This window comes from Salvia hispanica, chromosome 1 (assembly GCF_029641045.1).
Source record: "Salvia hispanica isolate PSC_SH4W2 chromosome 1, Shi_PSC_v1, whole genome shotgun sequence".
Taxonomy (NCBI): domain Eukaryota; kingdom Viridiplantae; phylum Streptophyta; class Magnoliopsida; order Lamiales; family Lamiaceae; genus Salvia; species Salvia hispanica.
This window is the reverse complement of record NC_142692.1, coordinates 851,593-864,692: the sequence shown is the minus strand read 5'-3', so window position 1 is coordinate 864,692 and position 13,100 is coordinate 851,593. Positions and strand designations below refer to the sequence as shown.

Here is a 13,100-nt window from a genome sequence, read left to right as displayed (position 1 = left end):
ATAGCTTGTCTGAAACTGACAATATTTTTGTCAAGAAAAAACAGAGCAGCAACCAAACATTTTCTTGGTGCATGTATGAATTTAAAGCTTAAAACATTGCATCATAATTCATACACTAGCTAGAGATAATCTTCGACGGAAATATCGAAAAATTCGTCGTTTTTCAGCGACGATCGCGTCTGCTGCTGCTGCCACGAGCTATCGTGCGAGATCGCCGCATTTCCGGGGGGCATCGAATCGATCAGGCGCGCGTCTGTCGCTAATCCGGCGTCCGACGCCGCCCTCTGCACTGAGCGGGGCGACATTCCGGCGCCGGCCCCGGCGGGCAGCTGCAGGGGGTAGAAGTTGAGATTCTGCGGCGACGAGTCCCCTCTGAGGCAGTAGAATGCCACGTCATGGGCCACCGCGGCCGCCTCCGCGGTGGTGTAGGACCCGAGCCACAGGCGCTCTGGGGTGCCGGGGACTCTGATCTCCGACACCCATTTTCCCCACTTGCGGCGGCGGACGCCCTTGTACTTCTTCTCGGACGCGCGGCCGCCGCCGCGGTGGGGGCTGTTGTCGTCCGATGAAGTGCTCATTTTTTGTATGTGTTTGTACGGATTAATTTTAAGTGATTTTGTGTGTTTGAATTATGATTTGTGGGAGTTGGTCTCACTCTTTATATAGGTTGAAGATTTGCAAAGTCAAAATGGTTGAGTTTTTGTGTGGGGGTGGGAAGTCAAGATTTTCTATGGTCAAAGGATTTGTAATGGTCAAAGTAAAATGGTATCACTTTTTAAAATTAAAATCATGAGGCCACTTGTGCAGGAATTTATTGAGGCAAGTTGGTGTTGAGGGAGATCATTAATTAAATGCATTGAAGAATTTAATGTCTAAGATTGACATGTCGGTGTGTTTTTTAATAGCTAATGTCGACATACTTGTAATATTTAATGTCTATGCGATGAAACTACTCGATTGAACATATTCTTAGCTTTTAATTGGCCTATTGTAACTTAATGAAAGATCATTAAATAAGGAATACTTAATTAGTTCAAATTATATTAATTAAATACTCTAATCCCTATTTAAAATACTGAATATTGTAAGTAGTTTGAAACGATTCGAAATAAAAAAAATGAAAATAACATGAAATATAAAAATTATAATAGTAGAATCTATATTTCATTAACTTTTTTTAGAATCTTCGTGCCATTAACTTTTTTAATATATTTTATTAGTATATATTTTAAAATTAAAGTGAGATATATTAAAGAACGATAGTACTCCCTCCATGACTTAGTTATTAAAAAGTTTTAATAGTCACGTGCAAAACAAAATAATGATGTGATGATAAAACTTGGTCAAATACTTTTGTGGTAGTTTTCGTCATGCGTGACGTCATTTCATGTGGGTAAGGATTTAGTTCAAAAGCCCTAATCATATTTATTTTTATTTAATACGACTACGATACAATTTTGTGGTCATTATGTATATGACCAAAGTTTAAGCATTATGTTTTAAAAATATAGAGGTAGATGTGGACATATAATCGAGATACTCACGATTTTAAAAACTTCAATAGATGTGTTCAAATAAATATCGGAAAAATAGTTATCGCAAAGTTTTAAAATAGAATGAAAAATAAATTTTCAATAAATTAAACAAAAGAATTTAACATTATAGGAGTATGATTAATTGCTAACTTTTTAAGTTGCTAACTTGTTAACTTATCAATGCAGTGTATTAAAAATGTCAACACGATGATATTAAAAGGTCAACATATAATTTTGTTGCACTTCAATATAATGTATTAATATTATGTGTTGACATTTTAATGTTATTGCGTTGACATTTTTAATATACTGTAATGATGAATTAGCAGAGTTAGCAACTTAAACAGTCAGCAATATAACATTATAAATTATAATTAGTGATTGTGGACTTGTGGTAGTTATTGATTGGCATAATATTTATGACTTGATGTTAGCCATCCGTCCACCGTCCATGGCAAGTCGGTACTATTAATTTCTTACAAAACAAATCTATACTATTAGCTTAGGATTATGACACGATCATATTGCTTGGTTGTTAATTTGTTGACAAAATCAACAATTTCGAAATTTACAAGGGGGGAGAAAAAAAAGTCAAAAGCATGGTGCTAGTGCAAAAACCCTTATCCTAAGATGTAAATGAGTTGAAAAATGTAATAGTGTGTGAAAGTAATTTATTATGAAGTACTACTTGTGGATTAAGTAGGTAGTATTTGAAAGTGAAACATGCATTACGTGGTTGACGATTCCGATTTTTTCACTCGATCAAACAACATTTTGCATTTACAATTTTAGGAAAATAAAAGTTATTTTCCTTTTGTCCCACTTAAGATGACACATTTCTTTTTTCGAAAACTTTCTCTCTCCAATTAATACACCTATCCATTTTTTATCACTCCTATTAATATATTCAGTTTTCCTCTTCTCTCTATTTTAATACTTACACCCACATTTTCTATTTCCAATTAAACACTTTAACCAATAACTCCTAAAATCTTGTGACGGCCAAGAAATGTGTCATCTTAGCCGAGACAAAAGGAGTATATTATTTGTGCAATTTTTGATTCCATAAGTTATTAGTTAATCTCTATTTTTTCACATTTGTAAAATTATGAATAAATACATGAACAATATACGAAAAACAGTAGTCCAATATTTTACTCCGTATAAAATGGGTCGAAATTATGAATGAAAGTAGAAATTACTAGGAGTATATTAAGTTGGGGGGTTTGTATTTACATACAAGAAAAATAAATACTCCCTCCATCCCTTAATAGATGTCACACTTTTCTTTTAAGTTTGTTCGACAAAAGATGTCACATTTCCTTTTTTAATAAAAGTTCTCTTTCACATTAATATAAATATATCACTTTCTCTCTCAACTTAACACACAAAACAACATCTCCTAAAATCTCGTGTCGTTACTCAAGTGTGCTATCTTTTATGGGACGAAGGGAGATTATTTTATTAAAAAATTGAATTATGTCAATATATACTTTCAATATATAAAAAATGTGTTTCGATTTACAAGGTACTACAATGCAATAAAAGGAAGTAAATATTTATATACCATCAGTAAATCTCAGTCCTAAATCCTCTAGTCAATAATCCATATTCAACTATGGCACATCTCATACATAAGTAGAAACTTTAAGCAAACTAGAAAAGCAAGTCTCATCATTCATATGATCATAACCATTACTTAAAATTTCTACCTCGGTAGTCGACTGGAGTCGAACACAGATTGTGGACTCGGGGATTTCATCTGTAACGTTTTCTCGTGGAACGAATCACTGCAGAGCGTTCGAAACAGAGTAGATGAAGTCCAAGAAACCAGTTCCTTTGAGTATGCCTTTACCGGTCAAAAGCTCGAAATCTAGCAGCACTAGGAAGCCAATCACGGCTGCTTTCCCGTTGATCAGCTCGTTCTTCCTATTGAACCCAAAGCCCTCGAGATTTTCGTCTACAACCATCCTGACCTGGAGAATAGATCATACATCATGTACAAACTGACAAACGTGTGAAAAATGAGAACTTAAAGTTCGTATATTTGGAGGCAGAATGTTTGGTTTGTCTGCGAAAAAAGATTGGGTGGAAGTTCGTGTATATAGCAACAAATGCTGCTTTATATATTACCTCGTCAACATTGACATCTGTTGATGTGAATCCTGGCTGAGCCTTGCCACTGAAAACGATCTCCGTTGATGCATCCAAGGGGGCACTGCCCCCCATGTCGATGTAAATGTTGTTTTCATCAGTTTTGACGGGGTAGATAAAGAGCCCCCTCAGAGGTGGAGTGAGGGCCCGAAGAACCGGATTCTTAGGATACCACTCTTTGATCTCTCCGGTTTGCAGATTAAACGTGCTGTCTGTTGTCGGGCAGACTATACATCCATCCTGCAAGAAAAATAGTTCATCATACCATATCAACACTGGAACGTTCACAAATCGAAACATCAGATCATGATCCACGACAAAGGGATCATCTTAAAACCATAAAAACATTCTACATTGAATACTCATTCTTGAAAAGGTTAAGAAATGATATCAAGGGAGCTCAAATTTCAAACTTCTTATCTAATCAACACCAGCATAGCTCGAAATTGCTTCACGACTTTTGATCCTAGAAATAATGCACCATGAAATATCCATCCACGACCGAATGTAGTTCAAATGACACAACAGTGTATACATATATGACCCTCACAGAGATGAATTCAACCTTACCTGCAACACAATGTATTCCATACGGAGTGTTGGAACGAGCATAACTATATGAGCCAAGGTGCTTATAAGTACGTATACAAGACGGGGAGACGATTTTACTGAAATCGAATTAGGCTAAATAGTAGTAATTCAATCTTTGATAAATTATCAACAATTTCTCCTCTGCTTCACATCACCACAACTCAAATATGCCCTATTTGCATAACAAGTCCTAAAATACACATTCACACATCTCTATAAATACACAAAACTATACAAAACCATAATCACCAAGTATCAAATCAATGGCTCACCATTTCCATTCAACAAATCAGTTTCAATTTCCACAAATTACACAACTAATTAAACCAGAACAATTCAATAATCAACACTAGGCATTACATTCCAATTACCTGAGTGAGCTTAGCATTGAGCAAGCCTTCAGAATAGGCGCCTTCAGCAGGGGACCTATTCTCGATAGCAAAGACGTCATTTTTATACCACAGAAGCAAAATCGTCTCCCCATCCTGTATAATCACGCGCCGCTCTCCCTTCGGCAGCGCTGCCAGGGGCACCACGGGCACCCAATTCTTCCCGTCCTCCGCCGCGAGCGGCGACGGCGGAGAGACCTCGGTGGCCTGGCATTTGATTGCCCTAATTCTGCTAGGGGAGCACGAGAGAGAGGGCTTTGTGAGCAGCGCCGCCGGAAATTGGCAACGAGGTGGTGGATTGCGGCGGAGGAGGGACAATTTGGGGGCGGCGGAGGAGACTTTGGTGGTGGTGAATTTAGGCGCCGCGGTGGCCATAGTTAGTGGTTGTGGGAGGTGGAGAAGAGGCGCGTTGAGTGATGATGGACAAGTAGAGGTTTGCGTGGCCACACATTTTCGATAATGACACGTAGATCAACTATGCTCCTCAAATTATCTTCCCTTTTTCGTTTTTTTCTAAAAAATAAGTAAATTTTATTCTAATTTTGGAAAAATGAAACCAATATGGCTAATCTTCATTCTTCACATTATTTGCAAGAATAATTCGCCTCCCAATAATTTTTATTTTTTTTGGTATAAAAAAAAAAGCGGGCAAAGCCCGAAACAAAGTCAAAATCAACGGATATAAGTAACACCTAGTCTGTCATGTAGCATCCAGCTATGGAGCCCCAACGGAGGAGCCTCGAGCTCATGAATTCTATGATAAGAATAAGCATAATGAGACAAAAAACCAGTAGCAAAGTTTCCTTCTCGATGTACATGTTGCAGAGCCACAAAATCGAAATCCTGGAGTAACCCACGGACCCTCTTCACTGTAGAGTGACAATTGATAGAAGTCCCAAGATCATTGCCACTCCAACAAAATTATAACTTTCCACCTCCAACTTAAATGGTTATAATACATTTAATTATGAAAAAAAAGGTGTGATTAGAAGTACATGTTCAATAATGATGTGATGATACAATGAACTCAATAGTCAGGGTTGTTCAATACATAAATTCAAGAACAAATAATTCTAACTAAATACTTCGTACAATCGTGAAAAAATGATGACCCTATATTATACAGAGACAAATGGCACTATTATATTGTTTTTCTGTTCTTTTTCTCTATTTTCATGGTTGAAATGCAACTACAAAATCTATGAATAAATTCATCTCACACCTATAAAAGTGTTGATATTTTGGATCGAGCCTTGTTGCAGTAGTCAGACTGATTGCTTAAAATCCTTGGAACGAGAACGAAAGAATTCTGAAGAGCCCATCCGGGTTGTCTGCATGCACCTGAAATTGATATCACAGTTAGTATCCTAACATTTTGCATATAGTAATATAAGATGAAGTGAACTCAAAGTCTCCATTCCGAGTTCCTTGAGGTTTTTCTGGGCACGAGATTTTAGAAATTGATGTTTAAAGGTTAAGCAAAGAGAAATCTACTCAATGCATACCCAGTGGCCGGCATCTTCAAGGAGGTGCATTTCAACTCCACCTCCCTCTTCGACAGCTTGTTCCTCAGCAACATGGATCCTGTGAAGGTCTTCAAGAGCCCATCTGTGCAAACTTCTTTCTGCTTTTAGGAAATTTATGTGCACGCCACGAGGAACATCTTCCACGAGCTTCCTGTGTGCACAAAGGAGGTGCAAATGCAATCCTAGTTACATGGATTTCTCTCTCGGAGAATGTGATGCGTCTTTTGTAAGAAAAGTATAATTACCAAAGATTTGTGTCTTCGTATGATTGATACATCTCTGAAATACCATTGAGATCAAATGCCCATGACAAGCTTGGTGATGATGCTCCATTAATTTTCATTTTTCGAAGATTAGTGACCACCCACTGTGATGGAGTGAAAAAGATACGATTCAGAAAAGTTTTTGGCATAAACACTGATTGAGAATACAGAATAGAAAAGCAAAGGATATATGGTGCTAGCACGTAGGTATTGTGCGTCTTAAGCTTACCTGTGCCACATCTTTTGAGAACCCATGATTAAGAAGAGCATCCACAACATCCTGTTTGGAAGAGACCTTCCTTGAAAAACAATTCGAAAAAGAAGTTCAACATGGTATCAGTAAAACTTAGTCTGATCAATACTCATGGAATAGAGGTTGCGTTGAACATACAGAATTTCACATTCAGATTGAATACTGAATCAAACAGGTGAAATTGACTAATCAAACATATAGCAGCATAGGCGAGTCAGATTTTAGACCAAGTTCTGAGACGGAAATACAAAGAGTAAACCAACCATGTTCCACAAATTGCTAACTCTATTAAGGTCACTATTTCACTGTAGAATGCTCTGGGGAAGCAAGAGAAGAAAACGAAAAGAGGAAAAAGATTAAACTGATTCAGCTGATGAATGCATTGCTTACCTCTTTTGGCAAGGTACGCAGGAAAGAAATAAGTTCAGCAGGATGGTCATCTCCATCTGCACCAGCACGAACTTTTCCAGGTGTCGAATCTAATACCCAGACCTAAGATGTCATTAGAGATAGAAACAAAGAGAATAAGCAATCTAGAACATACAATGAAAGGGCTTTCAGACCCAGAGTTCATGGAAGGGAGAGATGCTGTCCCAAGCAACAAGAAATCTAGTAGGACAACTTAGCATTTTCAGATTAGTTATATAGATAGGAAAGTTGACAATGGAGGAGTTCGTGCATCCAAATTGGTCGCCAAATATGTGAAAAATAACACATCCCGGAGATCATGGAAATCCATTACTTACTCTAACAGGGCGAGCTAGAGGTTTAGGAACCTGATCTACCATGCTCAAGGACACTGCACGATATTAAATAAATATGTCATTGCACCGAATAACAGGAGTGATGTCCTGTGAAAATGCATCAAGGCAACAAAATTTCACTAACTAATTATATGCAGGAATGGATGGATAATTACCTTTACCCCCAAAGCTGTGGCCAACGAGTACTCGAGGAGTGAGCTTCATCGCACCAAGCTAGGGGAAAGAAGTAAATAAGAATTGGTGAGATGAATGAATGTCGCAACTTTATTCCATGGTCTCTATGCTAAGAAGACGGAAGGTGGATCCAACATGGGTAACCTAGACTCAAAGCATCTATGTTGAGTCAATGTAGAAACTGTTGCAATTAGTATGATGACTGAGTAGCTTAAAGTTCACATAAAATCTAGAAATTTTTAATAAGCAAGTGAAACTAGTAGCGAGAAAAGGAATGACGACAGTGTTGGTACCAAAATGGGCACTGAGAAAAAGTGCTGTAAGAAGAGTAACAATGATTGTCCAAAATTAGTTTGTATGGAACACTAAAAAACCAATTACAATATGATAATGTTTAGTTGAAGGATTACATACTAGCTTTAAAACATCACGAGCAGCTGAAGCAACATTATGAGGTCCTCTGTTCTTTAGAGATGCTGAATCACCGTGACAACGCAAGTCGACAAGCAGAAACTGAGATAATGAAAGAAGGAAAAAAGTGTAAGCTTCAGATAGAAAATATATAAAAGCTAACGGGACCGAGTATCTTCATCTTTCCACCCTCAAATTTTATTGTTAAGAGCAATATTGTTACTTTGTAGTACATCTGAAGAAAGGGGCTATGGAAGTAGAGGGAGCAACAGTTGTTAAAAATCCCCTAAAAATGTGAATCAAACATGATGGAAGGGGTGGGTCTGGTCTTGCAGTTGATGATACTAGGCACTCGTAAAAAGAAAATAAAGCCAAAAGCATTTTTGGTTTTACCTGCCATTTAGGAAATTCTTTAGCCAATCTCCTAGCAAAAGTTCCTGGCAATAAATAAACTAAGATGTTATAATCAATGCACATGAACTTTCTTGCAACTTAATGTTAACATAGTTTGCCAAGTCATGTTGTGCTTTAGCTATGTACACATTTAGACGAAATTTCAAGAAAAAAAATATAGTTCTTAATATTTATGTAGTAATCTATGTTCATCACAAATTTGTTTCCAAATACATTTCACTCCAAATAAAGGATTAACACAATAATACTGACCCCAATTTTTTCTGCTACCCAGAATTCCATGCAAAAGAACAGCAGTTGGAGGCTCAGGTGCTGTTCTGTCCAAGATGTAACTCCACCTCACCTGTGGACCAATGAATCACGGTCATAATCACGCAAAACTAGAGCTCCCAAAAGAATAAAACAACAATAAAATTAATAAAATCCCCCCCCCCCCCCCCTCTCCAACACACATGCCCTCTTCTCCAAATGCATGATGCCCATAAATTCTTCTAGACATCCTAGAAATTTGAAAATGGGTGTAAAAACAAAAAATTTATATGAGACATACTAATAGAACAATATTAGTAGTAATATTCTTTGTACAATGAAATATCACTTCGAAGTTCGAACTTATGGAAACTATGGAAAACGAAGTACAGCCTCAAAATGACCCTCAATATCTCTAGCAAGTTAACAAAAAGACATTGGACTCACTTCTGCTCCTTGCACAAGATCATATGCCTGCACAAATTATAAATTAGTTAATCAGTAAAACCCTTTAAAAACACAAAGATGAAAATAACATAGTGGAGTAGCAATTTAACAGAAAACATTGAATTTAGAAATTATATTTCAGATGCTTCTGATTACCAAAATGTCACCAGGCTTCACAATAGTTCTCCTATCCACCAGCATCTCATCTATCGTTGCCATGCGTATTTTCGGGCATATCGACCTCCTTGAGCGATTCAAAGCTACCTGATAGGGTAAGTTTAAGCATTGAAAAAACTATTAAGACTTTAGAAAATGAACACATACACATACACACAAGGTATTAAGCTTAGATTTCAAGTCCTGCAACAAATTCAATCACTATGTGATAAATTTGTAGTTCAATCAAAGTCTAATTTTAATTGATAGAGATTCAAAGAGAATGAGGCTGCATTATTACGTGATGAAAATTAAAGAAGAATTAACAGAAAGGCATGAATGCGATCCAAAGCCCTCAATTAACAGCAAAGAGAAAAGCAAATTTCAACCAACCAATCGCAATTCCGTCACGAATTTATGGCGAAATTACCTCGCGCGACGGCCTGAGATTCAGCTGCCTGTGACTGATCGACGACGTCAAAGCGAGGTGATTATCTGCGATGAATGCAGGTCTGATTTCGAAATGCCGGCACGTGGTAGTCGGAACGGCCGACATTACGGTTGAGACGACGGCACAGGAAAGGCAGCGGTTGAATCTAGAGAGAGAGGGGTAAATTGGGGAGCGCAAAAGCGCAATTTAGGCGGAGAGATCGAAGCTTGGAGTGTGTGTTTTCGCTGCTTTCAACTTGTCGCTTTCTCTCTATTCGTCTCCGCCAGAGAGAGAGGAAAGGGACGCGACGGAAATGAACCCACTTGGTCAATGGCAACCTTGTTGATTGACGGAAATGCCCCTATTCTAATTAAATGCATAATTGTGTTTAACAAGTTGTATAAAGATGAACACTTTTTTAACTGAATTTGATGAGGGAAGTGGTATTTTTTTTAAAAAATATAAACTGCCTTATGATTTTTTTAAAATATAAACTGTTTTAGAGCATTCACGATGGTTGGCCGATCGAGAGGTCTTTCTGATCGGCCCCCATCGGCCAACCATTGCGGAAGAAGGGCCTATGATAGGCCATTCCTTCTCTCTCCCGTTCGGCCGATATATCGGCCTTAGCCGATGTGTGATGGCTGATGATAGGCCTTCCATTGTGGAAGAAGGGTTACACATATTTTTTTCTTATTCCATAATTTCTACACTATAAATACTCCATAATAGTTTTATTTAAATTTGTAAAAAACTAAAACAAAATAGTGATGATGTGAAAAAAATGGAAAGAGATAGGCCCTTCTATTACAGAGAGATAGACTCTTGGATAAAATGTTGAATAGCCCTCTAGAAGGGCACTTCCATTCCATTTTGAATGCTCCTATGTTCATGAGTGAAATTAACCGTGTCAGGGCTAAAATAAACCATCCGAACAAGGCTTAAAATTCGACATATCACCTAACTATTTATCTCTGCCAATTAATCACATCGAAACGATAAATTTTCTCTTCAAATATTGTAATTTTATTTTTAAGCACTGAACAACACGATTAAGTTGTAATTTTATAGAGAGTATACGACTAATTTTTATATGAAGATAGATAATTGGAAAAAACTAATGCAACTAAGATGTTACTAGTAGTCCAAATCAACATTAAAATCCGACTGCAATTGATCAACAGATTCATGATACATACCAATAGTAAAACTGAGACGTTCTATATAAAACATAACCAAAATAACTCAATGGTTTTCAACAACTTTGGATGGTCTTAACAAAAAGAGTACGAAGTACTGATAATAGGGAAGTCGAAGATCAAAATCCCATAATGTTCAAACGTCCTAAAAAGAGATACAACCGAAACCAAAACAAAACTGTTCTTAACGATTGGCCTTGGCCACCCTCTCGATTTCATCCTTCTTCTTGATGGCATAGCTGCATCGCAAAATGACAGTCAACAAATGACAAGTGTATAAGAACATATAGATAGATAGGGATAAGGGTGATTGAGTCCTTTCTTACCTGTTAGATGACCCTTTTGCTGCGTTGATGAGTTCATCAGCAAGGCATTCAGCAATGGTCTTGACGTTCCTGAAGGAACTCTCTCTGGCACCGGTTGTCAGGAGGTATATAGCCTGGTTAACACGGCGAAGAGGTGAGATATCAACAGCTTGACGCCTCACGACACCAGCTGAACCAATCCTGGTGGCATCTTCTCTTGGTCCACTGCAAAGAAAAATCGATTCAACATTAGACAATTGGCCAAAACAGATTACTAAAACATGTAAAATTTAAGTGCAGCAGAAGCACACTGTCAAATGAACACGCAATGTAAGTTGAAGTGTTTCAAGAATACACTTTAAAACAACATTCATATAGATAGGATATAGTTCTAGGAATGCAGAGGACTCTGGACAGTAATGGTATGCACGGTAATGATGCATATAGCAATCGGCTATTCTAATACCTGTTGATGACAGCATCAACAATGACTTGGATTGGGTTCTGGTCAGTTAGCAGGTGGATGATCTCCATAGCATGCTTGATGATGCGGACAGCCATCAACTTCTTGCCATTGTTTCTCCCGTGCATCATGAGGGAGTTGGTCAGCCTTTCAACAATTGGGCACTGAGCCTTCCTGAATCGCTTGGCTTGGTACCTACCAGCAGTGTGGGGCATGTAGATAGGGCGCTTCGAAGCCGTTGCAGTGATGTAATCCTCAACAGAAATGTCACTAACCTATATACATCATAGATTCATTAAATTAATAAAGGTGTAATCCATTAATTTGACTTAAGCTAACCATCTTGCATCAGACTAAGTTATCTCCACCAAAATCTTACGATTTAAACTGAAAATTTTTAAAATGTAACCTTAATTATAGTATAATGGTAAGCTTGAGATTCACTGTAATTTTAATCACAAAGCTAAACAGATTCAGTCAATAACCTGACCTACATCTATAAAACACAAACACCAACAATCAAAAGGCTTCTTTGGCTCATTCAGCTCAATAAACATTATCCCTAAATTCTAATTCATAGCAAAAGAGGTAGCAATAAAATTTAATAGAATCAGCATCGTAAATAAAAACGGTATAATAAAGCAAAGATCGGCCACAACTACTAACCAGTAAAAAATACAAAATCATTCTAAAATTCACAGGCAATCGGAGAAAATATCAAATCAAACGCAAAATAAAACTAATAAAATCGAGGTTAAGATTTAGAAAAATCCGGATCGAATCAAATATAAAACAAAAGAGAAAAAAGTCACCTCAACTCCGTCGTAGGACCAGCGGTTGAAGAGCATGACCTCGCTGCGGCTCTTATCCTGGACATCATCTACTACAACAGCTACGTCGGGAACGGCGGCGGCCTCCATTGTGCGGGGGGGGGGGAGCTCTGCAAATCTGCGGTGGATGTGGAGTGTGTGGAGACGAAGAAGAAGTCGAAAATAAATATGAGAGCTGCGTGTAAAACCCTAGGGCTGATTTTGTTCGATTTTATCCGAATTTACGATTATGCCCTTTGGGCCGGATTATGGGCTTGGGCCCTATGGACTCATTCTGATAGCGTTAAATGGGCTAGTTGTGAAAATGCTAATTGGGCTTAAATTGGTTGGAAACTTATTGAGTGATTGGGTTCAAAAGCCCATATAATTAGAACTTAATAATTTGGCTTGATAATATTGTTTTGATTTTTTAGTTGGCTTCTTGATTATGCAAAGTTAGGCCCAATATCAAGATATAAGTCAATTGATAAGTGAAGAAAAACTCTAATCTCGTTTTGAATGTTGTTTTAGATAGAACAAAAAATGGTGAGGAGAGAAAAAACATTAA

The 13,100-nt window shown here is 37.5% G+C and overlaps 3 protein-coding genes and 1 pseudogene across 3 annotated transcripts; all 4 read right to left on the bottom strand.

Moving 5' to 3' along the window:
* Positions 1-5: 5 nt before the first annotated feature.
* Positions 6-625, bottom strand: LOC125219228 (ethylene-responsive transcription factor ERF020 pseudogene; annotated as a pseudogene).
* Positions 626-3,012: 2,387 nt separating this feature from the next.
* On the bottom strand, positions 3,013-5,073 carry LOC125218080 (Rieske (2Fe-2S) domain-containing protein). Its single transcript, XM_048119679.2, has 3 exons — positions 4,652-5,073; positions 3,669-3,929; positions 3,013-3,511 (listed from the first exon to the last, which is right to left on the bottom strand). Exons 1-3 carry the CDS (start codon positions 5,042-5,044, stop codon positions 3,323-3,325), a joined length of 843 nt encoding a protein of 280 aa, XP_047975636.2. The 5' UTR covers positions 5,045-5,073; the 3' UTR covers positions 3,013-3,322.
* A 578-nt stretch (positions 5,074-5,651) lies between these two features.
* On the bottom strand, positions 5,652-10,046 carry LOC125219699 (alpha/beta-Hydrolases superfamily protein). The gene is made up of 13 exons (XM_048121742.2): positions 9,757-10,046; positions 9,327-9,434; positions 9,171-9,197; positions 8,727-8,817; positions 8,454-8,497; positions 8,064-8,162; positions 7,631-7,688; positions 7,458-7,510; positions 7,102-7,203; positions 6,688-6,753; positions 6,441-6,562; positions 6,175-6,346; positions 5,652-6,010 (listed from the first exon to the last, which is right to left on the bottom strand). Exons 1-13 carry the CDS (start codon positions 9,880-9,882, stop codon positions 5,948-5,950), a joined length of 1,131 nt encoding a protein of 376 aa, XP_047977699.2. The 5' UTR covers positions 9,883-10,046; the 3' UTR covers positions 5,652-5,947.
* Positions 10,047-10,908: 862 nt separating this feature from the next.
* LOC125222271 (small ribosomal subunit protein uS7-like) lies at positions 10,909-12,695 on the bottom strand. Its single transcript, XM_048124795.2, has 4 exons — positions 12,536-12,695; positions 11,727-11,998; positions 11,282-11,485; positions 10,909-11,194 (listed from the first exon to the last, which is right to left on the bottom strand). Exons 1-4 carry the CDS (start codon positions 12,641-12,643, stop codon positions 11,140-11,142), a joined length of 639 nt encoding a protein of 212 aa, XP_047980752.1. The 5' UTR covers positions 12,644-12,695; the 3' UTR covers positions 10,909-11,139.
* Positions 12,696-13,100: the final 405 nt, after the last annotated feature.